Source organism: Cavia porcellus, unplaced genomic scaffold (assembly GCF_034190915.1).
Source record: "Cavia porcellus strain 051 isolate PalLab524CR breed Dunkin Hartley unplaced genomic scaffold, mCavPor4.1 scaffold_15, whole genome shotgun sequence".
Lineage (NCBI taxonomy): Eukaryota > Metazoa > Chordata > Mammalia > Rodentia > Caviidae > Cavia > Cavia porcellus.
This window is the reverse complement of record NW_026947498.1, coordinates 2112080-2138857: the sequence shown is the minus strand read 5'-3', so window position 1 is coordinate 2138857 and position 26778 is coordinate 2112080. Positions and strand designations below refer to the sequence as shown.

The following is a 26778-nucleotide window of genomic DNA, read 5'->3' as shown; positions in this document are numbered from 1 at the left end:
TGCAATGCTGTATAACCATATAATGGAATATTACACAGCCAAAATGAATAAAGTACCAATTCATACTACAAAGTGGATGAACCTTGAAACGCCATGCTAGGTGGAAGCCAGACCCAAAAGGTCAATATTATGATTCCATTTATAAGAAATTCCCAGAATTGGCAAATCTACACAGCTAATAAAGTAAACTAAGTGTGTCCAGGGGCTGGAAGAAGAAAATGAGGAATAATTGGTAAGCAGGAAGGTGGTGTCTCTTTTGGGGTGTTGAAAATATTCTGGAATGGTCAGTGGTGAACCTCTGACTATAGCAAACTCCTAAACTATAAAAATGAAAAGAACAACAATCAGGACTGTTCCGTATCAACAGATGGCCTGCGTAAGTCTGAGACAGAGACCTTACACACTAACTGCGAGCCGCTGCTCAGCCCTCACCTCCCGCCTCTCGATCTCTTTCCTCCTCTCTTCCTCTCTCTGCCGCTCCAGCTCGCGCTGCTTCTCCAGCTGCTTCTCCAACTCCAGCTGCCGCTTGCGCTCCTGCTCCTGGCGCTCCCGCTCCTTCCGTTCCTGCTCTGCCCGCTCCAGCTGAGCCAGGCGCTCTTGCTCTTTGCGTTGCTGCTCCAAGAGCGCTTGTCTCCGCTTCTCCAGCTCCAGATTGCCGCGTTCGAAATTCTCCCGCTTCTTGTCTTCAAACGTCACTTTAAAACAAGGAACATACCAACTGGGGAAAACCATGATTTCCAGCACTGCCTTTCAAAGGAAAAACTCGCTGGCATATTTGAAATGTACGATATGAACTCAAACCCAGAGCCACCTAGGTTTCCCTTGTTACTAAGCACACAAACGCACCCCTCCCCTTCCTACTGTGTCCACACCAAGCGCTGCTTCTAAGGCATCATTCCTGAACTGCTCTGTATCATCACCTGACCCTGTCCCTCTCCCTACCCTTTGCCTTCGTCTCCATGCGTTGCTTCACAACTGAGTGCCACCTCCTGAGAACATGCGACACTGTCCTCTCCCCCGAGCACGGACCTGTGCTGATGTGGCCTCTATTCCCCTGAGACTTCTCCTGGAGGCAGAGGTAGGTGAGCACACCTACTCCCTACTGACCAACAAGCTGGGCCCGAATCATTTCAAAGATCACAGGAAACACTTTAATCCATCATTTGGATTTTTTTATGACACTCCGATTATAAACCTCAGTTTTCACACTTTTCCTCTCATCCTTACTAAGCTTCCGTCTATATCCATCTTAATTTATATGTATATCTAAACATCCCATCTTCCACACCCCTTAATTTTCCAGAGCGTGTGTCCCACTCAGCCTCTGCCTCAGTGAGTTCCCTCAGCACCAGCCCAGGTCCACGGGCATGATCATGGCCAGCCCTTGTTCACACCAACCCACTGTGTCAACTCTACTTCCACAACTGGCACCTCTCTCTTTGCCTTCAGATCTGCAGCTGTGAGTTCCCTTCCATGGCTCCCCCACACTGAAGTCAGGACTTCACTATCTCAGAAGGTGCCCCTCACATACTGCAGTCAGAGACTTGTGGTCAAAATGGCAAGTATATACTGGTTTTCTTGCTCCTTTTCTTGCACTTGGTGACATTAGAGGAGGCAGCATCCTCTTCACCCTGCCACCTTTAAACTCAAAAGTCCCTCTACCAAAAAGGAAAGAAATAATGACCAATGTTAAAATGCAAAGGAATCTCAAAAATAGTGTACCATGTGGAAGGAGATGGACACAAAAGGTCACATATTATGATTGCATTTATGTTAGATACCCCCAACAAGAAATCCAAAGAAACAGAAAATACTGGTGGTTACAGAGAATAGAAAACAGGGAAGGTCCAGAGGTGGAGTTTCTTCAGAAATAAGACAGAGGTGTCAGCGTACTAAATGTCAGCAATGAGCTGAGTTCTGTGTTCCTTCCCAACCAGGTTCGTGTGTTTAAATGTGAACTGCCCCAGTGTGATGTTAAGAGACAGGTGTTTTTAGGAGGTAATCAGTTTCAGATTAGAGCATGAGGATGGGGCCATTATGATGAGATTAGTGGCCTTTAAAAAAGAAGAGACAGAAATCATTTCTCTATATGAAAGCACCAAGGAAAAGCCTCTTGAGGTCACAGGGAACAAACTGCTATCTGCAAGCCAAGAGGGCCCTCTCTGAGATGTGAACTGCCGGCACTTTGATCTGAGATTTGAAGTCTCCAGCACTATGAGAAATAAATTTCCACTGTTCAAACCACACAATGTATTCTATTTTATTATGGCAGACCAAGCTGACTAAAAACTACTAAACTGTACTCTTTTTTTCTTTTTTCTTTTTTTTTGGCACCGGAGATTGAACTCACGACCTCACATTGCCAGGCAGGTAAATTGTCTATTTTTAAATGCTCACTTTTTTATTATGAAAATTTCACTTCAATTTTAGAAACCCTGAAAATCTCTATAAATCTAACTCATTAATAGCAAGCACACATTGTGAATGCACAAGACTCTGATAACATCATTTCCTATTCAAAATCTTAAATAGCTGTCCACTAACATCAGAAAAAGATAACTCCAAATTCTAAAATTCCTGTCTTTATATGCACTGAGACTTCCTCTCCATTGTTATCAAAACTTGAAATGATCTCCACTTCTACTTGTAACGATGCCATTCACCGTCAAGTCCCCACTCCATTCTGGTCTGTTCCACAGAGATCTAATTTCTCTGGTCTCTGCCATCTATACCTACGAAAGTGTCAGTAAGCTCTGTTATGCATCTGTAAAGCACTCCAGGAGCTTGGCGTTCAGGCACTGTTTTACTGAGTGTGTACTGCACACGGCTGCCTTAAATCTAACACAATATAGTTGCTGGAGCACAAAAACTATGTATTGTTAACAGATTCTTCACTATACTCAACACACAGCCTTGCACAAGGAACATTTATGGTAAGCATTTCACTGCTGAACGTAATGGAAAAGAAATTTAGTTTAGAGAATTAACTGGGAAAGCTGGGTCCTGAGCATACCAATTAACCACGGAGCATTTAAATCACAGCAAGATGACACCGATAAAGCATTTAACACAAAGAGACTTCAGAATACATCGCAACTGCTTCTCAGTACCATCATTACTAATTCATAGCCACCTTAGAATAACGTAATAGTATAATGGATTTACCACTGTAAGTGAGAGTCTCTTAAGATAGGTTTGCGTTCAATTTAAAATAGGTTAATACTGTTAAGGAGTTTCCAATTGTCTTATAGTAATATGAGAAAATAAAAGTAGAGGATTTTATGTTCTATTATAAGAAACTACCTCAGCAATTACCAATTTTTTAGTGTTCTATATTCCATAGATAATATTTATGATTTGGTTTAGTCAAGCTGAATGTTAGAAGAAGGTACATCAGCAGAGGACACAATGTTCTTATTTCTCTGCACACACCAAAACCAAAAACACGTGTCTCCCGAATGTCTTTTTGACTATGGTTACGCTGTTAAAGAAACAACAAACACATCAGCCACTAAATTAGTTTTCACTTACATTTCTGCCATACTTTTTACGCCTAATTTGACACAGGAGTCCAACATGAGGGCTGCCTTACCAGGTAATTTCTTTTCTACTTGCTGCTGTTCATCCTCTAAAGCTGGTTCCTCTGGTAACCTCTGATCTACAGATGCTGAGCTTATAACAGATATCCCACTGCCAGATCGGACTCTTCTGTGGTTGTAGAAAAAAGAAACAGATCTACGTAAAGCTGTACATACAGAACTGGACATCCTATGAAAATAATATTTACACTGCACTGCATCATGGAGGAAATTTTGCTTACAGCAAGGAAAAAGGCAAAGATTTGGTCGTTTCTACATGGAAAAGCTTTTTTATATGGATATTTGAATGTCACCAGCTTCTGAGAACCAACCTTGTTCAAACTGTTGGGGTGTAACTCAGTAATCTGGGGCTGATGCCCAGAGCCCACCATGAAAAAAAACCCACAAAACCAAAAAGGTGCTTCAAAAGAGAACTGTCATCCACATTAGCATAATCCCAAAGGGCAGAATGCCAACTAATCATAAAGTGGTAAGGAATGCTACTGTCATCACCTGTCCCTTGGAAGGTCAGCAGTTGTATAAATGAGAACAGATCTTTCCCTAGACTCTGCAGTTCTAGAACAATTCACTTAGTTTACTGATCACTATCACATTTCTTTTTTTTTTTTTTTTTTTTTTTGTCTTTTGTCTTTTTGACACAGGATCTCGCTATGCAGTTCAGGCTGGCCTTGGGTTCACTTTGTAGTCCAGGCTGGATTTGTACTCGCAGTGATCCTCCTGCCTCAGCCTTCTGGGTGCTGGGATTACAGGCGTGTGCCGCCATGCCTGGCTACTATCACTTTTAAATAATTAAGTTTGCTGTTTTAATTTTTTTTTTCTTTTTTTTCCTGAACAGAGTCTAGCTAAGTTATCTAGGCTGGCTTCACAGTTGTGATCCCCTCCTGACTCAGTCTCCCTACTGCTGGGATTACAGATGTGTGCCACTATACCCAGCAACACTGCTCTTTTAACAATCTCCCTACCCTCCTTCTTATGCTTTTTTAAAAACCAATTTCCAATGGCAAATCTCTCTCATACTGAGTTTTGGAGTTGTGGGTTTGCATAGGTAGACTGCTTCAAGTACTTGTTACTTCTTTGGTAGTCTTCCCCATCTTGCTTCTCTGTTAGCTACATATCACATACTAATACCGATGGGTTTTTTTTCTCTTCAGGTTAGAGGGATTTTGCTCCAGTCTTTCATGAAGTTTGAGGACTTGGAACAGAAGGTTTATCTATATTTCTTTTTTCTCTGTGCCAGTATGACCTCATATTCATCTTTTACAATGAAAGCAAGAAAAGGAGCTGTGCTGGACTGCGTGTGCATGCATATATATGACAGTGAGGGGACAATCACGGCCAACTTCTCCTTGCTAGATTCCAGGGGCTCTCTTGACATCTCTACTGAGCCTGACTTTCAGACTGGAATAATTTTATTTAATCCCCTTCCTGATTTATCATTTCTATACCTTAGCATTTTTGTTGCTTCTTAAATATGCATAATTCACAGGTGTGATCTCCTTGTGTTACTTTCTATGGACAGGCTCATTCAGTTTTTCCTTCATTCAAACCATCTGTTCTAAAATTTTTAATGAGCTTTAATTACATAGATTAGTACAAAAATTAGCACTCTTTTGGTATCTTACTTGATAGCCTTGATTATATGGAATATATAAGTATAAAATGGGTCCACGTATCACATAGAACTTAGGAAAGAAGATATTCTTGAATTCATGGATATTTCATGTACATCCAAGAACAGAAATCACCATAAGATAGTCAATATAGTCATTTGGGATTCACATACCCAACACACAGTTTCTCACAAGAGCCAAACACTCCTTACCTAAAGGAAGGTGGGATGTATTCTGGAGGCAAGACAGGCGGCAGTGGCTGGCCAGACATAGCAACATCGATTAGGTGCATAGCCAGGATAAATTCTTCTGCTGTGAGTTTTCCATCTTGATCAATGTCAGAAAGATTCCTGATTCAACAAAAAGTTCATTGGAACCCAACTTCATGAACATAAATGCTTCTGATTATTCATCAGTGATTTAAAAGTTCTGTTTTCTTATTCTAGTCCTAGGCCAATTGAACCTCAGAGTATAAAAACAGTACTATTTCATACTGCTGCAGGGATAAAATGAGATTCTCTAGAGTTGGGATGGTGCTCAGCAGTCAACAAATGCTAAGTGTGGCTGTAATGATATGCTTCTCAATCCTCACAAACAGGTTTAAAATACATCACACCCACATTCTATGTATCTCTAACTGCTATGTTTTAGAACAGAGATCCACAAAGTACAAAAAAACAACTAAGAAACTACAATCTCGGTCACATTGATTCTGCCTTTGTAGCAGGAATGTGGCCACTGACAACACTCAAACAAATGGATGTGGCTGGTTTTATAATAAAACCCCACTGATAAAAATATGTGCCAGCCAGATTAAGCCGACTGGATGGCTAGCCACCCCTAATATAGGCAAGCCAGGGTAGATCTTTATGGCCTCTTCACTCTAGGGACTCAGTCTCCGTCATTCTTAACAATAAGCTTGTCCAAGGACCTAATACAGTAAATACATTTTTCCCAGCAAGGCCAAGAATGTGACTTCATTTAGCAAATTCTGGACAGCAAAAGAAGATGTAAAACAACACATCTGTTCACTAGAATGCCAACAGAACAAATTCCACATTAGAAAAACAGCTTTCCCAATGAGCAAAACTGAGAAAATTTGCTTCCTAGTTCTGAAATTTCTTCAGATGTTTTGTTTTGTTCTCCTTTAAGACAAGATCTTCCTATCTAGTCCATTTTGGCTCTGAACCTACTATATTCAGCCAAGCTAGATCCTAAACTTGTGAATCCTCTTGCCGCAATACAATCCCAACACTCAGGAGGCTGAGGCAGAAGGAAGGATCACTGCAAGTCTAAGGTCAGCCTAGACAACATATCAAGACCATGTTTCGAAAGGAAAAAAAGTATAACTTCCACACAGTAACACTCACATTTTTTAGAGTATAATTCTTGAGTTCTGATAGTTGGGGAACTATGACTACACACCACAGAGCCAGTGCTACCCCTATGCCCACATCTCCTTACAATCAACCCCATCTTCCCTGCTGCTAGGCCCTGGCTTCCCTGGTGTCTTTGACTCTAGTCCTGCCTTTCCCACCACAACTCCTTCTAAAACAGCACAGAGCCACAAGTGGGAAACTGTGCAAGCTCATTCTCATTCTCCTCTTTTCTGTACCTCACCACTGGCCACACTCCTAGGTATTAGATTAGGAGATAGCTGAAATTCTTGATGTTCCCCCATGGCTGACTACATTATGACTATAAGCATTTAATTAAAATATACTTTGTGTGTAAAGGGAGAAAATAATGTTCTAGAAGACACCTTAAGAGTCTTTTTCAGGAGACAAGTTATAAATGAGAAAATTAAAATAAGCATTTCAGTGTATTCAGGTATCATGGGAACAACCCAATAAACTATCAATCCATCTCCATATATGCCATATCTTGTTTACATTTTAGAGGCACCTAAAATACTGGAGTGAATACAGACTGCAAGAGGCTTGGGTGATCACAGACAGAAGATGTATATTAGCTGGTGTATTCTTCTACATAAAGAAAGGGCAGAGGACCGGCAAGAGGAGCAGCCTGTGCTCTGCCCTATGTGGGTCCTGGGTGAAAGTCATGAATCTAGCACGTGAGCAATAGAGACTGGATCCACTGAGCAGGCAGACTGTTTGACATATATAAGAGATGCGCACTTAAGGAAGCATTTTGGTTAACATCTGAATTGTAAGAAAACTCACAGAATTTCTGCAATGCTCATCAATAACTATTAAGAATCATTAAAAAAACAGAGGTCTCAAGAGGCATTATGGTAACCATTGTTGATAACCTTGTATTCTGTTTTTATATCATGTGCTATATCTATCCTTTGTTTTGACTGACTGCTTTGTTTTGTCATACTTGGTTTTATTCTCTTCCAAAAAAAAAGTAATAAGAACTACGGGAATAATAAAACCCAAAGTGTGTAAATTTTTTTGTAAAAAAGAGAGGAAAAAAAAAGTGCCCTAAAAGATACAACTGCAAGTGTGTTTAGGTGTGTTAAGATAGATGACCATATTACTAAGTTTTTGTTGGATCATTGAACACAACTGATTGCAGTCTGTTTAAATGTCCACTTTGTATGCTTTAATCCTGTAACTTGAACAACTATTTCTAAGATGACAATATGTAATCTACTAACTAGTGAATTCTTAAAGGTGTTTTTGAAATTCTGTATTACTTGTACCCTTATACTGTTTTGGTTTGGTTTTTTACTTTTAAAAAAAAAAAAAAAAAAACAGAGGCCAGTGCGCCCTTTCCATGAGCCAGTGGCAGCCACGCAGGGCACCAGAGAATAAAAAAGCCAATCTGCCCTTCCCGTAAACCAGCCAGAGTGCAGCCTAGGAGACAAACAACCCCAGCCTACCAAGTAACTGGCTGATTCGGAGGAACACAGGCTGAGCTGATAGCAACTGAGGTAAAAGAATAATTTAATGCTTGTATTGTTTGATTGACTTTGCAGGCCTAAATCTAGTAGTCTGAATATCTATTTAGAGAATAACAATATGCAATATAGCAACTATGGGGGATTTCCTTCTGTCTTGTTTTATCTCACTGTTTTGTTCCATTCGTTGTTTTGTTTTATTCAATGTTCTGCTTTGATTGGTTTTATTCTGTTCTGTTTTGTTTATTTTGTTTGATGGTATGGGCAGCAATTCTGAAGATAACAAGAGGCATAATTATAGTAGCCATTGTTGATTTCCTATTTTCCTGTTTTAGGGTCCTGTATCACTTTCACTGTTTAGTTTCCATTGGTTTTATTTTATTCAGTTTTATTCTTTATAAAATAAAATTTTTTTAAAAAAAGAAATATTGCAAAATAGAGGCAGTATGTGCCTTCTGATGAAACCACACAGTAACATCTTCAATGGTACAGTCTTACTGAAACACACAGAACAATTCAAACTTCTATCAGTGGTCCTCAACCAGCAATGATGTGATACCCTAAGGGGCATCTGTCAGAGCAAGAAGGTATTTTAGTTGTCATAGATGGGACATGAATGGGGTCTTGTTCCTGGCCTATGTTACCTGGTAAGTATGGACCAGACATGTTACTAAATATCCAACAATGAACCATACAGCCTCCATAATGAAAAACTACAGAAAATGTCAACAGTGCTGAAGTTGAGGCATTTTATTCTAGATCTAATTACCAATTCTCAGAAAATATAGGAATAAGTTGAACTTCAACTCAGGGATACAACCATGAAATTTAAGCTACTAAGAAACTGCAGAATAAACAATCTTGGGTTTTTTCATGGCAGGGGGAGATGCCATAGGATAAACAGAGAACAAAAAATGAGAATTATAAACAATTAAAAGATATATTAATCAAATATTGCAAAGCACAGGTTTATTTCAGCCCTGCTTTGAGCAAATTAAGTATAAAAAATTTTAGGTCAATCTAATGAATTTAAAAACTATTAATTTGTAAGAATGACTTAAAAATTTCAAATGGACTAGTGATACTACAGTTATGGTACTAAAAATTCCAATCTCCTTTAAAAATAGAAGGTGCAATATATACAGATGAAATGATATAACTAAGAGTTGGGTTAAAATAATCAGAAAGGAGGAGAGGAGAAGCAAGACCAGCCTGGGTTCAAAACTATTATGCTATGTTATAAGCTCATAAGAAATCATTTTATTGACTTCCGGGAGAACATGGCAGACAGATAGCAGCAGCTTCGGAGGCTTTCTGAGAAACCGCACTTAAAATCCAGGAATGGTGCCAGGCGAGAAATCCTAAGCAAGGGGAGATATACTTTGCCGACCCAGGAACGAACTAAACTAAGAGAAACCAACTGGAAACACAATCCCGGTGATATAACAGGAACAGATAAGGTCTCAGCGCGGAAGCTGGACCCCATGCCACTGGAAGCTGCAATTTGAATTTCTTGCAGCTGCTGCTGTATCCCAATCAGCGCGGCAAGGAGAGAGATGGGAAAGCTTGGAGAGTGGGAAGCAGTGAATGGAGTTAAGAGTGGGACTGGCTGGGAGCCCTGCATCGACCTGCAGTGAGTGAGCAGCTCGGGAACCCTTCCTTTACAGTAGGAGGCTTCAGCAAAGGACATATTGGGACTGGGCAGACTAGACGGAACAGGTTATTGCAGTGACTTCAGTCACATATTTCCCTCTCAAGTGGGATTGGTGGGTAGTGCCTGGCCTGTGTGACGCCACTGACTAGGATAGCCCAAACCAGGTCCCAGCACCTGGAGGTGCACCCTAGCAGTGAAGCCTTCAGTAGGTTGACCTGGAGGGGCAGGCCCAGCATAGGCTGCCCAGGTCTCTGTCTCCCTAGTACACTGCAGTGGGCAGGAACACCTAGCTGGCGCAATTCAAACAAACTGTAACCAACAAAGAAAGAAACTGGGCCTCCTATATACGCTTGTATAAAAGGAATAAAAAACATGGGAAGAGGGAGCAACAAGAAAGGGTCCTCGGCCCCCAATCCTGAGAAACATGCATATCAGACACGGCACCAATAGACATAAATCACTATCTCCAGACCCTCATAGATGAGTTCAGGAATGAAGTTATTAATGACCTGAAGCAAGATATAAGCAGAATAGTCAGAGAAATGCTAAGCACCGCCCAAGAAAAAACAGATGGTAGAATGGAAGAACGGAAAAAAAGGGGAGAATTGTTTGATGGAGAAAATAGAGAAAACAGAATATGTGAAGCAGGTTCAAAGAGATTACCAGGAAACTAAAAACTCTATCAAAAACTGGCATAACAGCTTGAAAGAAACTAAGGATAGATTATCTGAACTGGAGGGCAGATTTGTAATATGGGAGCATGAACTGAAAAACTTCTTAAAAATAACAAAGAAACAAACAGCAACAATACAAAGGCTAGAAGATGATAAGAGGATTTATAACTTAAGAATTAAGAACATAAAAGAAGAGGTAGGGACACAAACAAATGGACTACAAAAGCTATTCACAGAAAGAATCCAAGAGAATTTCCCTAATTTAGCAAATGGTAAAGATACTCAGATGTACGAGGCATACAGGACCCCACTACCTACAACCCAAATAGAGCTACACCCAGGCATATAATAATAAAAATTCCAGAAATCCAATATAAGAACAGAATATTAAAAGCTGTCAGAGACAAGAAACAGATCACTTACAAGGGAACACCCATCAGAATTACAGCAGACTTCTCGTAACAAACCATCAAATCACGAAGAGCGTGGTGGGAAATAATTCTAGCTGTGAAAGATAATAACCTCCAGCCAAGACTGATATATCCTGCACAACTGTCCCTAGAAATTGATGGAAAAACAAGGTGCTTCCAGGATAAAGAGGAACTAGGGGAATTTGCAACCACCAATTCAACTCTACAGAGAATACTGCAGGATATTCTAAAAAAGGAAAATACCAAGATTCCAGAAACAGTGGCAGAGAGGCCACAATGAATGGAGCAGAAAGCGAAATGAAGAAGACAAACTGACAACTAATGACAGAAAAAGAGCTCAACAAATGAGGCAGAGAAGATCAGATGGTAGGAACAGCTATTTTGGAGAAAACAAGACATCATAATAGCTAGTGCTGATTTAGTATCATTTTGTTTTGAAGTCCCATCAAACTTGTATTCTTTTGTCTCCATTGGTCTTACTGGATTTTATTATATATGATAATATAAGTAAAAACTTTTATAGACGAGGAGATTATACAGAAACTATTGCTCATTTTCTGTTAATTGGATCTAAATACCCTGTAATAATGTCATTCTCTTGAATGGTTTCATAGAGTCTTGATATGTTTGGTGCTACAGTATACAAAGTTATACTCAAAGATTTCAAGGAAAGAGACACTATGGTAACTATTTTTATGTCAGGATATCTTGTGGTGAAACACTATTTTGCTTAAATGGTTATGTTTTGACCTGCGCTGTTCTGTTGTTATGCCCTCTTTTATCTCAATCCCCCCCCCTTAAAATTATTTACTTTTTTCTTTTTATCTTTTTAATTAAGGTTAAAATAAATAAAAAATAGCAGGATACATTATAGTAACCTACTTTGCTTTCCTATTAACTTGATTTGAGATCCTGTATTGCCCTTACCATCTTGTTTTGACTGATTTTCCCCTATTCTGCTTTGCTTGATAGTACCAAGTTCAAAAGTATAGGCAAAACTGTGAAGACAATAAGGTTCAGTATGACGCCCATTACGGTTGACTATTATCTTCTTTTAAAGTCCTGTAATATCGCCAATGGTTTGGTTTTATTCTTTACTGTTTTGTTCAATTTTATTAAAACTGGCAATTCTTCTTAAAATAGCAAGAGGCAGTATGGTAACCATTGTTGATCACCTTGTATTTTGTTTTCACATTATCTATTATGTCCATCCTTTTGATTTGACTGACTCTGTTCTGATATGTCACATTTGGTTTTACTCTCTTCAAAAAAAGTAGTAAGAACTGTGGGAGTAATAAAACCCAAAATGTGTAATTGTCATTGTACAAAAGAAAAGAAAGTGCTCTAAAGGTTATAAATGCATATATGTTTAAGTGTATAAGATGGATAACTATATTACTGAGTTTTTTTGATCATTGAACAAAATTGTTTGCACTCTCACTGTTTGAAAGTCCACTTTATATATTTCAATTTTGTAACTTTAACAACTATTTCTAAGATGAGAATATGTAATCTATTAACTAGTGATTTCTTATTGTTTATTTTTGAAATTTTGTATTACTTGTATCTTTTTTCTGTTTTTTTCTCCTTAAATAAAAAAATTTTAAAAAAAAGAATTCATTTTATTAACCCTCTGCTTTTGCATTTTTCCTAGTTAATAGGGCAGAAGAGAGTAACAACAGCAATCATCACAATTCAATGAAAAGTAAGCATGATCCAAATATCCCCCGGTAATATTAATCTAAAAATTTACAAGGTCATACCAGTCTAATAAAAATGTTACTTCACATAAACCAAGGAACTTGTCATTTCTTACCATATCGAAGCCAGCTGAGCCTGTGGTAAACTTGATTGCATAAGAATAGTTCTTGCTTGAGGACCTAGAGGGAAATCAGGGAACATACATAAAGATGAGTAAGCAGATACTGCCTGTCCCGGAAGACCAGGCTGCAGCACCCATGAACCTTGCAATCTCATGAAATCGACATGTCTCACACAGCATTTACCATAACCACAAGACCTTTTTAAAAGGGAAATAAAACCCCAACGAAAGTGAAAAAACACAAAGCACAGCTTCTGATACATACTCAGTAATGTGTAACAGATAATGTGAAATAAAAAGACATAAGCTGAATTGTTAAAGCTATTGCACATTTTAAATAGCTAATACCAAAGCCAGAACTAAAACATTTTCCACGAAAGGGAGAAAAACCCCACCAAAACCTGGAATTTCAACTCTTTTAAAATCAGATCTCCTGTCTTAAAATAACTGCAAATAACTACTTCATTTCTAGCTTGAAACTACCTACAGGTATCACACAAAAGCTAGGAAGGCGTTCTGAGTGTTCAGACAAAGAAGTACATCTGTCTCATTTTCAGCACTGCCTCTCAAGGTGATGCACAGGTCAGGGAAAAGGAAGGAGGGTGCAGCAGGGAAGAGAGAAAGTGCCCTTACTTACTTGAATCTGAGCTCTTTTCCTTTTCGAGCTCTTCCCCTGACTAACAAATCTATGATCCACTGTGTAAAGAGCTGTAATACTGAGTTCCACAGTGTTAGCACATGACAAGTGGCAGTTAAAATTTATTACTAGGGTTGAGGATTTAGCTCAGTGGCATAAGTGCCTGCCTGGCACACACAAGGTCATCAATTCAATCCCCAGTACAAAAAACAAAAACAAATTTATTACTAACTTTTAGTTTTACTAATATTTTATATAAAATTTTAATTTTTGTTTTTATATAAAATATTTAAGAAAAACACATACATACATACACTTACATGTGGTATAATCAAAATATATGGTGAACATTGAAGTTTTTAAAAATTTCACTATAGTGGGGTGGGGGGTTTAGCTTAGCAGCATAAGCATTTGCCCTGGCAAGTGTGATGTTTTGAGTTTGATCTCCAGTACAAAAAAAATTCATTATAATGACTGATTTTATTTAAATCTGCTATGATTGATAGTATCAAGTCTGAGAGTATAGGCAATTACTCTGAAGATAATAAAACTCACTAGTGTACCCACTCTGGTTTGACTATTATCTGCTTTTGAAGTCTTATGTCTCCAATGCTTTGTTTTTATTAATATTATTTTATTAATATCACTTTTACATTCTATTTTTAGTCAGTGATTAGTTTCACATTTCAATTATACTATGCCTGATGATATAGACAATTCTATTGAAGATAACAAGAGACATGATAGTAACCATTATTGACCTTGTATTGCGTTTTTATAGACTTTTTTGCTTCATATTTATCTAGGAATTTGTTTTCTTTTGTCTTGCTTTGCTTTGTTTTTCCCTCTTATATAGAATGGATAGATATACATGTAGAGACTCACACATGCGCAGAACTTCTAAACAGTTTATTAGAATTGATTATATAATGCATAACGAAATGAACAACTCCTTTGAAGAAAAAGAGACACTCCAGTACCCAGCGCTGATTCCATAGCATCATGATGTGAAATCCAGCAATACTACTACTCTTTGTTTACAGTGATTTTAGTCCCTTTAGTTTTGTTTAATTTCAACATACGTGAAGGTACAGACAGCTATTTTGAAGAGAAGGACAGACATTATGGCAGCCATTGTTCACTTTTTTATTATCTGGTCTTGAAGAGCTAAAAGCCTTCATCATCTTGTTCAAATCAGTTTTATACTATGCTGTTTTGTGTGAATTCACTGTATGTGAAGATACGGACAGCTATTTGGAAGAAAACGAGACAATATGATAGATAGTGAAGATCTCCAGCTGTCTTGCTTTGAAATCTTTGTCTCTTACATTGCTTTCTTACTTTCTGTTTAATTTTACCCTCTAAAAAATAAAATTTTAAAAAGTTCATTGTAGTAAGACACACTGCCACTGATCCCCTTCAAATGACACTGCTGCTCATTCCCTCTTACTTTGAACACACTTATCCCATCTTTCTTGCCACTTTCTGAAGCAGTTCTGAAGTCCTCTTTGACGAAGTTCTTTATGAGCTATCACCAGAATACGGTGCATGCTGATGCTGAGCACCATCCAGCAGAAAGGCAGGCAGTAAAGGCATCAGGCACATGCCCAGGCACCGCATCCCGCACCATACAATTCTCTGGCTCTTACTTGAAGTCAACATGACCAGGAGAGGTAAACCTTTTGGACCATTTGGGGCAGCAACACAGCCACAGCACTGCAACTACAGACACTCAAGAAAGAGGGCTTTCAGAACTGCTCCAGAAAGTAGCACGAACAGTGCAGCGGGGATAGAAAAAAAGATGTGTTAGTATAGATGGACCAACTCCTCATAATGAATGTAATTGTTATGTACTACAAATGGATACTAACAAAACTAAAAATTAAAAAAGATGGCAAGGGGCTAGGGATTTAGCTCAGAGGATAAGCAACTGCCTTGCAAGCAGGCAGTCGTGAGTTCGATCCCCGGTACCGATAAAAAAGAAAAAAAAAAAAGTGTAAAAAAGATGGCAAGAACAATAAGGCGTGTTAAAGCAAGCAGGAATATTTTGATGGGGATTAACAGCAACGGGTTTTTATGGTAACTACTTTTTTTATCACATCTTGTGTAGATATATGTGCAAATGTATACAGCTTAGAATAATTTTCCAAAGTGAAAATGCTCAAACAGTGCCCAGATCACAGAATACAACAGCACTCAGGAGTCTCTCTTCACCCCCATTCTGAAATTGCCTCCCACCAACTGTAAGCAAACTTCCAACCAGAAAATATGTCTTCTGTGTCCTGGCTCTTTTTTCCTCAAGATACTGCTGTGTGCGGTTGTAGAAGATAAAACTACTGCTACATAGTACACTGCTGTGTGACTGCATCACAATTTATTTTCCATTCTACCTTCACGAGAATTCAGGCAGTTTTTAGTTTTGACGTCCTATGGACAGTGAGCACGCTGCTTGGTGAAAATATGAACAGATTTCTGTTGGTGTGTGTACACTGGGGGCATCTAAAAATAACAGTCAGGCAGGGGATGCTGCTCCGTGGAACAGCACTTGTCTAGTATATGCAAGACCCTAGATTCAATTCCCAGCCCAGCACCAAAACAGAAAAAAATCATTGCTGAATTAATGCAAATATTTTAAGTGTTCTTTGGTATACTGGAATGAAGAAAGCTCACTGGCCACTTTCTTCATTTTACTTAGAATGGGGGTTTGACAAACCATAGCACATGACCTAGACTGGTCAATCACTTGTTTTTCTAGGTAAATTTTTATTGAAACTTTTTAGATTCACTAATTAATTCATGAAAAGTGGCTTTTTTGTACTAAAATGTCAGAGTCAGGCAGTTGTGACACATGGCTTTATACGCGTGAAGCATCTGCTATCTTGCTCTTTTGAAAAGAAATGACTCCAGTGCTGGAAGACAGTAAATCAGTCAGTCAATCTCTGTCTCTGTCTCTGTCTCTTTATGTCTCTCTCTGTCTCAGACAGAGTCCTGCCATGTAGTTGAGGGATCTTCATGCCTGGCCCTCCTGAGTGCTGGGGTTACAGGCATGTGCCACGATGCCCAGCTATGCATCTCTCTTGCAATTCTAAGTACTTGATCCTGTCACCAAACAATGTAGTGAATATTGAAGTATACCAGCAACAAATAAGGTATCTTAGCATAAGGAAACAGCATAAAATTGAAAATCTACGCATTTATCAGTTTTACAGTACTGATTAATGAGGAACCTCATATCAATAAACAGAAATCTCACATTCACAAACTGGACTGCTATGGTTAGGGAAGTAAGTATGAATGGATGAAAAAGATAATTTATCTCAAATAATGAGTAAAAGTTTAGGTTTTCTGATTAATAATGAATAATCAAAATAGCATATCCATAGTTTCAAAATGTAACAAGATTAAAGAAAAACGGCTAAGGTTAATAGGATCAGAATTCTGCAGCATGTAAACAGCCTTAGAGAATCTGGACCCTTTCTACTTTATAATTTTTTAAGCATACAATAACATACACATCAAACTGTGAGGGAGAAAGGAAATGTGTCAAGTGAGGTATATCAGCTTAATCAACCAGATAATACATGAGGTAAATACTACCACTGCTAGATTAGCTTCCTTCCCAAAATGGGCTGGCTGCTATCATAAGACCAGAGGTGTTATGACAAGCAACAGCATTCTTTTCTACTATGTGTTTTTACAGATAACAGAATGTGATGGGATCCAGAAGAACTATGTGCAAATGAAACACAATAGTGATCAGGAATCCTTTTAAGAACTACCGGTATGCCTGGCATGGTGGTTCACGCCTACAGTTCGAACACTTGAAAAGTGAATTTTTTTTTCAGTTCTGGAGATTGAACCCAGAGTTTATACAATTTCAGTAATCTTTTTTTTTTTTTCTTGTATTTTTTTTTTTTTTATCGGTACTAGGGATCGAACTCATGACTGCCTGCTTGCAAAGCAGGCGCTTATGCCACTGAGCTAAATCCCCAGCCCCGAGTTTATACAATTTCTACAGTTGAGCAACTTCTGCAGTTCTAATCTCAGCGCTTGGGAGGCTAAGGCCAGACAACTACTTGAGTCCAGGAATTCTAGACCAATCCTCATAAATACATAAAAGGAAAGCAAATTATTATATTTAATGTAATTTTAAAACTTACTGTAATAAACTGAAATGTCTAATTGTGTAGTTAGAAAAAAATTGTACCTTAAATTCTTGCTGGAACAAAGTAGTAATAAGTATGCACATAAACAAATATAAAATGTTTCCTTTCCAGTATATATTTTTTCTTCCTGTTTCCTTAGAGAGAAGGGGACTCTGCGATTGAATCCAAGCTCTTTACACTGAGCTACATCTCTAGCCCTTTCCTTTTTTTTTTTTTTTTTTGGAATCTTACTAAATTGCCAAGATTGGGCCTGAAATTTTGATCCTCCTGTCTTGATTTGGTTCTCAATCAATTCAACTTGTGAATAGAACAGTGGAAAAAACTAACTTCAAGATCCAAAGTACCACTGTATCTTATTTTCTGCTTCAGATATTTAAAAGTTCTAAATATTCACGGGCCTGTGTCATTATCTTTGGGATATAAATGCTGAATTTCATACATATTTCATATCATAAAAGACATATCCTGCCAAGAAAGATAATTACTAAATCAATGTCAAATTTGAATACTATTTTTATTAACTCAAAGAAAACAACAACAATTTGTTGAAGAAATGTTTTCAACTCTGATGGCAATGTCCAGGGTATGTTAGGAACATTGGTGTCAAACACACCGTAAAATAGTATATACAGAACTGTATCCCTGAATATTCCTTCAGTCCCTGCATAGGCTAGATTAATATTGCATATAGAAATGATAGCAAGAGTGAGTGTGGTGTACAGAGAATTTATGTGTACCTACTATTTGCCCCTTTAGATGATAACTATATTAGAGGTAACTACTGTAATTCTTTATATGGCAAGGTTGCAAGGTCAGATCTTAGCACTTTGAAGCCTCATCCAATCCTCACATTTTCAAACAATGACACATATTTCATTTGGAAGTAAAACCTGCAATTGTAAATTGTCATGTGCACACACACACACACACTCACACACACAAAAGGATAAAGAACCAGTACTTTAAAATGTTTTATGTTATTTCTGGGCATGTAACACACTCCAGTAATACCAGCACTTGGCAGGCTGAGGCAGGAGGACTGTCACACATCTGAAGCCAGCCAGGGCTACACAGTAAGTTCAAGGCCAGCCAGTAGTGAGGTAGTGAGGTTCTTATCTCAAAAGACCACAAAAAAAAAGAGGCTTTTGCTGTGTACATTACTGACTTCACCCCAGAAAAATGAACTCATTCCCTTTTCCTTTCATTTTTGGGGAAGACTGTTAGAGTCTCTTCCTTTCATAACAGAGTTTATAACAGATTTCATTCTCCTTTATTAAATGTCTTTATAACATTCAAGTTAATTAGTTTTAAGTAGAGCCCTTCATAGAAATGGTTTTAGATGGTATCCTAAACTGTTTCTCTACTTATCAGTGTGGATAATGGGCACACCAGACTTTTAAAGATCCACTGAGACAATAGAACTTCACTCTGGCCTTTCTAAATGAACAGGATCCAAAGAAGTGAGGTCCAGTGGGCAGCAACTACTCACTCCACGCTGGACTTCAAACTAAACTTGGCTCGGCTTGGCTCAGCTCACCTTGTGGAATAGTTTCCTAGTCAGTGTCCTGACTTGTATATCAGGACTTTCAGAGTGCAAGAGGAGCCCTGGCTTAAGGTCCATTTAACTAGAAGCAACAGGGCAAAGGTCTCATGGGCACAGAAAAGCAAAGTTATCAGCAGTTGAGAATGAAAGATAACAGAGACAATGAAAACCTTTATATATATACAAACAGAGAAAGATACCTGAAAACACCCTTTGACCAACTATCTAGAAAAAATCTGCATTTAGGACACAGAAGATATTTGACTCATTTTTATTTGCAAATACCTGTGAGGTGTCCACTCATAGTTTTGTCGTGACTATTGAATAACTGCCTGTATTTCAGTCTTGAGGACTGAGGCACAGCCCATTCTGCTGCTGGAGGGACACTGTGAAAAAAGACAGAGAGAAAGATTATTAAGTAGAAGCAATAATCTATTAAAGTCTTTTAAAAACTTAACTAAGAAGCATGCCTGTAATCTCAGCATTCAGGAGGCTGAAGCACAAGGATTGCTGCAAGTCTAAGGCTACTCTAGGTTACACTGTGCACCATGAGTTCAAGGTCAGCCCGGACTACATAGTGAGATTCTCAAAAAAAAAAAAAAAAGGCAAAAAACCAAACAGCTTTACATATCTAACTTTAATAAGTTTCCCATTTTTCCCCCAGCATTGGGTGTGAAACTTTGTATGCTAGCAAACCCTTCACCACCGAGCACCAGCCTTCACCCTTCTGTTACAGTAACACATACTGCTCCTAAAGTAAATAAGGTCATTAATTTTCCAGAAACTAGACAAAGAGACCAAAGTGACTATTGCATGTTACATACGTAATTCAATTACACTAATGAAACATGCAAAATTTCCTCAGTACTGAAGCAATATAACAATAACCACACCATCCCAAGCATCTATCTGAATATGTGGGCTGAAAAGCAATGCTGACAAACTGGATGCAGTGCGGCTCACATCTGTAGCCTCAGCACTTGGTAGGCCGAGGCAGAAGGATCAAGAGTTCAAGCCCAGTCTAGGCTGTATAGCAAGACTCTATCTCAAAAAATAACAAAAAAGCAATGATGACAAATAAATCCCTCTAATGGAATTACTTTTCCAAAATGGGAGAAGTTTAATTCCCACCGAGTAGTTTTCCAGGGAGAACGGAGTAGCAAGATCCATGGCTAATCAGTGGCAGCACAGCCCTCCCCTTGCCCATGTGCTGGAGCCCGAGTTGAGCAAACCCTGCTAGCAGTCAGCCTGGCCTCTCTCTCCTCGCCTGCCACAGCCCGCATAGCATTATGCTACAGTTTACTAGGAGACCTTCCTCCAAATCAAGTCATTTAAATTTCAGGTCAACTCATACACTGACCTGACATTAAACCTGGCATTCCACTTCCAGGACAGAATACAACTAAGGACCCAAGGCAATTTCCCTTTACTATAATAAAAATATTTGTCTCACATATGAAAAGCAAAATTTTAACCATGCAATGCACTTCAAGGCATCATTTATAGGTGTTATCTATGTACATATACTTGCAGTATATAGTTCATAAAGCATAAGAAAGTTTTCTAGCACATGAAGAATACCTATGTAAATACACTTTTTCTATTTTTATTGATTTCTAAATAAAAAACACTTACCATAATCTATTCTGCTGTGAGTACCACTGCAACAACTCTCTCATTTTAACTAATATTTTGGTGATTTCACCTCCTGCCTATTTGTAAAGAAGCTAACTATCTCAGTTCTGCACCCCAGAGATAAAGGGTGTTATACACAGAAGGTACCCCAGATTACACTTATCAGGTCATGGTTCTCTGCCAATTCCTAAGAATTTGAATAGACTAAATATTCACTAACATGTTACCCAAAAGTTAGTTACTACTTGAAAAACTGACTGGAAATTTAAATTATTGAAAACATGACTATGAAACTTGAAGACAAACTTACAGTAATCTTAATAGCATTAATTTCTGCTAATAATGAATGATATTCATTCTAACCTCAGAAATCAATTTTAAGGCAGATTTCAAAATCCTCCATAAGTTACGGAAAACACACAACTTCAGCATGGTAGGGAAGAAAAAATTTAAAAACTGGATTAGATGACGAGCTTAAACTGTTATTATGAATAAGGAACACAATTTCTGAGTTTGCTTCCTCACAATCTTGAGCACAGGTGGATGCGGGGTAGAATTGGATGAATATGATACCTACCAAGCAGAAAATCAGTTAATGCTCAATCATATTAAAAGTAAAATCGTAATTAAATGGAACAGAAACACCTGTATATCATAACAAACTGAAAATCTTTAGGGTAAATTTGCACAGTTAAGAGCACATGCCTTCAAATCAGGAAAAAACTGAGTAGAACTCAACACTGTCACATATGAGCTACATTATCATGAGCAGTTAATGTCTTGAAACTTGTTCTTCATCTAAAACATAGTGAAAAAACAGTCACCTTATGGGGAAGAATGAGTTAATGTGCACGAAGCTTTTGGCACAGTGCTTTTCACTTTACAAATTTTTCTAAATAATTTTTTAAGGTAATGTAATTTTGGATTATACTCAACATACTATCTTTAAAGAAGGAAAATGATTTGCTGATGAAAGAACTTTTATTGAAAACTGACACAAGAAAAGCTGGAATCATCCTCATTTATATTCTGTTTCATTCCATAAGCTGTTAAGATTACTTACAAATAGTCTGTATTTGCCAACTGAGTGTAGCAATATGCAAGGGACAAATATGAGGCCAAAGAAAACAAAAATAAGTAATAAGGTTTTTTTTCCAAAAACCAAGTCACATATTTGAGATATGTGAGCTGAGCACTAACCTGAATAATTCATTTTATAAAAATCGGTCTTCAATACAGTTTTATTAAGTCACACAGACTCCATGAGATTATGAGACAATTAAAATCAATTGTGCCTCCAATCAATACTTAAAAGATTTACACATAAACTTTTAAGTGGTTAACCCAAAGTAGTTCATTTGCTTTCCCTCCATAGACAGATCAATTTAAAACTACTAGAATGTGTGTTTTAGGGGCAGAACTCAGGGCTTTATGCACAGGAGGGTACCACTCTACCTCTGAACTACACCTCCCGCAACTAAAATTACCTTTTGGTTTTCAAAATACACAAAGCCTTTAAGGAAATGGCACGTTCTTGATTTTGGTTATCCCTGCATTATCCAGATTTTGAAAAATTATTTGCATTCTACAAAATTAAGGTAGAAAGTTAAGGGTATATATAATCTATTCACAAAAGTTAATCAGATGATTTTAGGCAAACTTCTCATTGAAACCAAGCAGGCTTACCTGGCCACATCAAATGATTGTGCCTTCTGTAATTTAGTGTTTAACTGTGACCCTGGCCCAGATCTACTGAAGGAAGAACTCTTTGGCAATGTGGCTGCTGTAAAAAGAAATGGTGAATAATTTTAATTCCACAAACATAAGAAGCTTCCCCCTATGTCCCCGAGTTAAAAAATCTGAGGCAGAATTAATCCTTTTCTTTCCATGCTGAACTCAGTGTACTGCCTCTCAGTCTTTGCCCAATGCCAAAAACATGCATAGATTTACTTATGCTGTGAATCACCTGAGTAGCAATGCAGACAATATACAAAATTGTACTCTTTGCTAAGCATTTAGTATCACATTTAATAAGATTTATTGCAATAATTAAAGAACAGTTTAAATGTACATTTTCTTAACTGCACTGAGGGAGCCGAAGTGATGTAAGGCCGACAAGTGTTGCCAGATAACTTGCGATGCAAGGGAGGGGCAGCCGTTAGTCTGATTCGCACTGCACCTGATTAGGTGTCTGTCCATCTGTCTGCCCATCCAGGAATAGCACTTCCAGCCTTGCCACCCTCCACTGCCTTCACCCTGGCCTCACCACATCCATCAACAGGCACACAAGAATACAAAGACTCAGGGTGTGAGGGTCGCCTGATACGACTGAAAAACACCACCATGTGCTTTCTCATCTGCAGCCACAATCGCATGTGAATGATGGATGCATGTGACCAGAAAATAAAGGGCTTCATCCGTCCCTTGGCTATCGTTTAGAGATATATCCCAACATTCATAATAAACCTCTAAGGCACTTCAGCCACAAAACAGCGTTTTAAGCATAATGGTAAAACCTAAGACATTCCAAACTGTCCTTTTGTGAGAAATACAAACACACACTGCATGTCAGTATATACTGATATGAATTCATTACGATTAGGCTGGACTAATGCCTACACTGACATTACACACTTTACCTAAAGGAAGACTTTGAATAAAGTCTCAAGAAGAAATTAATTAAACTAGAAATCTTTAAATCCTTTTCTACAATTAAGCAAGCATAAAATACTATAGACAATATATTTTAAGCCATTTAATTGAATTCCTTCCCCATTCTGCCTGATTTCACTCCACCTCCTCAAAAACACATGCAACATTCATTTTTTTCCATTTATTATCAATTCATAGCAGCTAAAAAAAAGTAGTTAACTAGTATAGGAAAATACAAAATGTTCAAATATTGTATAACTTCAGTTGCTCTTATCAAGCACTTGAAAGGAAATTATGCTCTTGGTTTTCACTGTTGAGTTCACCTTTGTCTGAAGAGGTACTCAGAGGTCTCTTGACCCTGGCTTTCAGCACTTAGTATGAGAAATTAAATGGGGGGTGGGGAGACATTTTCCCTTGGAACAAAATATCACTTAAATGTAATTTGGAAGTGACAAAAGATTTAACAAAATGGGCAGCACAATGTCAGTTTTGGTTGCAGCAGTACACATACCAGGGTGAGCAAAGGCAGGCAGAGGCTGGATGACGGGGGGAGCCCCATTAGCCAAGGGAGGCACTGCTGTTGGAGGGACAGAAGATACTAAGGGTGGAGACATTCCAACAACTGGGATGGACCCCATTGGCACTGGAGCAACAGCTGGAAGCGGTGGCATGCTGGCGATACCGCCTATACCTATGAAGAGAAAGAGCACAACAAAATTCATATCCCATCACATCCCAACAACTTGTGAAAACTAACCCAGTGCTGTTAGAATAAGAAAAACCAAACATTTCCTGTCATAATAGATGACCACATAAAACATGGCTTGAGAGCTGGGATGTAGCTCACTGGTAGAGTGCTTCCCTAGTGTGCATGAAGCCGTGAGTTCAGTCTTTACTTGTGCTACTATGACGCCTCAATGTCTTACATCTATCAAAACATCTATTTTTCATGGCCATTTTGACATTGGGGTTAGAGTCAGAAGTGACACAGTATTGGATGTGGTGAATACGCAGGGTGAGACAAGCGGTAAGGTTTTTGCAGCCTGCCCTTCTGCTAGGCGATACCTGGCAGCAACATTCACTGTATGTTTGACTGCCTCTCGTAAAGACGCAAAGCAGGACTTCTGCGGGGTGTGTTCAGACAGAGGGAGAGTATTCTGACAAGAGACTGAGGGCAATGTGTCTCTTACTATCCACTTATTTTTAAATGTAAATGTTTACAGTGTATTTCAATCACTGCCTAGTAGATATATGGCTCTAAATAAATCGTTTTGAACAATATAAAAAACTTTGTTAAGGATGACATCAAAAGAATTCAAGACCCAAACTCAAGAAGGATTAATCAAGACAAAGACTAGTAAGAATAAATAACTGCAGTAGATTTAACCGAATCAAATATAAGTAAATCCCCAGGTTCAACACCATATTTAAAAAAAAATCCTAACTGATCCCCATAGGAAGATGTTAGGTAATCAATCTCTTATTTTGAAAACCAGTAAAGAAAGGAAATAACATCATCTGACTCGCTTTTTCTATACACTGTGTACCTCAGGGAACAAAATATTTGATAGGGAGAGGAGAATAGTTTTTTTTTCAAATACATCCTAACCAATAACTGAAGAAGGGTAGAACAAAGTCAATGTTGTCTTTCTTGTTATTTCTTCGTTTCAACTTTAATGCTTTCTTCCTTTCATATGCCCTGGTACATGCACACACTGGAGGGCTGGTCAGGGCTGTGCAGCTGGGTTGGGTCCACCCAGTCTCAAACGCACCTGTGCACAACCTCCCTCAGCCATCTGCGGCAAGCCCATCACCTCCAATGACAAAGGTGCTGGGAATCAGCACTCCCCTCATCTCCAAAATAGAGCCGAGAGCAAGGCTGCTGGAACCCACAACCCGGCCCCCATCCTGGCAGAACCTCTAGGTTAACCATGCTAGAGGCCAGGGATAAGAACTGTACTGATCCCACCTGAATCTCATCAGTCTTTCAAACATAAAGGCTCCTCAGCCAGTCATATACCTTTGTTTAATTTGAGAAGCACTGAAACAGCTGCTTTGTCAACACTGTCCACTCTTATAGTTGCCTCTGGGGACAGGGTTGCTGATCTCATTCCACTGTGATTGAAAATCCTACACTTGAAAAAAAAATCTTAAGTTTCTTTTAATCTGGAAACTACGCTATAACGTTTTTCTTCAAAATTTATCTATTAAAATCCAATACTGATTTTACTGATTATAGTCTCCTGGTACACTTCATGCATAGCCCAGGCTGGCCTTGGACTCAAAAGTCATCCTCCTGCCTCAGCCTCCTGAGTGCTGAGATTACAGGTATACGCCACTACACCTGGCTCCAAGTATCTCTTTTCATTATAATATATCTTCTTGTTTTTTTTGTAGATCACATCATATTCTCTTTCAAACATAGTTCCCAATCTCTTACTTCAAAAAAGTTGTCTTGCATCCACTTTACCATTTACTATTTACATGATTGTTTTCTTCTTCAGGAACTCCTAGGAATCATATAATAAACCTCTTTGCTTTCATTTTTGTCAGTTTCTCATCTCTTTTATATCTTTTTGTTTCTTTATAATTTAAAACAATTTTTCCTTCTTTTATGTTTTATACACATAGTATATCTTTCCTACGTTGCTTTTACTCTAACCTTCTTTTCTAAAATGAATTTTTGTTCTATTTATGTTTATTTCCTGAGTTCTGTGCCTTATTTCTGAGATTTTAAAATTATGATTTATGTTGGCCTGTCACCCATTGCTCTCCGGTTAGACTGACCTCATACAGCAACACATCATCAGTGTGCAGCAAGTTGACTATGGTGTCAGGATTAGATTACAAGATTACTCGATGACTACATTAAACTATGCTCCAAATCAGGGTGTTTGTTTAAAATGGCAACTTACTCAGGCACCAATAAAAAACAACATACACAGTACAAACTAAAAACTTGCCACAAGGCAGCATTCAGACTTTTTTTTGTTTTGTTTGGTTTGGTTTGGTTTGGTTTGGTTTGGTACTGAGGATCGAAATCATGACCTTGCGCTTTCCAGGCAGGCGCTTATGCCACTGAGCTAGGTCCCCGGCCCAGCATTCAGACTCTTAAATGGGACCACCACACAGTACCAGGCAGGCCAGCTAACCTTCAGGGATTTGCCCTCACCCTACGACAGACCCTTAGGTCTCTCTTTTGGTGGTGTGGGAATTAAAGCCAGGGGTGCTCTGACACTGATCTACACCCTTACTATAAAAGGAGCTACCCTCAGCAATGCTAAGAAGGAAGACTTTAAAATATCTCAAATTAATCAATACTAAATAGATTAAACAAAAATCAATCAACAGTTTTAAAAACAAGACCAAATTAGTAAGATGCATCTTGCAAGCTTCCAAATCTCTTTAAGTCTTATATCATAATTTTTCCATTATTAAGTTTCCCACTTGACTTTCAAAACCCATTGCAGACTCTATCAACTGAAAATC

The 26778-nt window shown here is 38.3% G+C and overlaps 1 protein-coding gene across 8 annotated transcripts in view; it reads right to left on the bottom strand.

Moving 5' to 3' along the window:
• The window catches only part of Itsn1 (intersectin 1), a 230517-nt gene that overhangs the window by 128595 nt on the left and 75144 nt on the right, over positions 1 to 26778 (bottom strand). For all 8 annotated transcript variants that reach the window (XR_010039256.1, XR_010039257.1, XM_063224434.1 and 5 more), the window contains exons 6-12: positions 23801 to 23980; positions 22324 to 22420; positions 19288 to 19388; positions 12651 to 12714; positions 5422 to 5559; positions 3593 to 3708; positions 433 to 695 (exon numbers count right to left, since the gene is read on the bottom strand). Coding sequence is in view for 6 of the 8 variants with exons in the window: in XM_063224434.1 (XP_063080504.1) it covers positions 433 to 695; positions 3593 to 3708; positions 5422 to 5559; positions 12651 to 12714; positions 19288 to 19388; positions 22324 to 22420; positions 23801 to 23980 (959 nt within the window). In the remaining 2 variants the exon portion in view is untranslated. The remainder of the gene's footprint in view (positions 1 to 432; positions 696 to 3592; positions 3709 to 5421; positions 5560 to 12650; positions 12715 to 19287; positions 19389 to 22323; positions 22421 to 23800; positions 23981 to 26778) is intronic.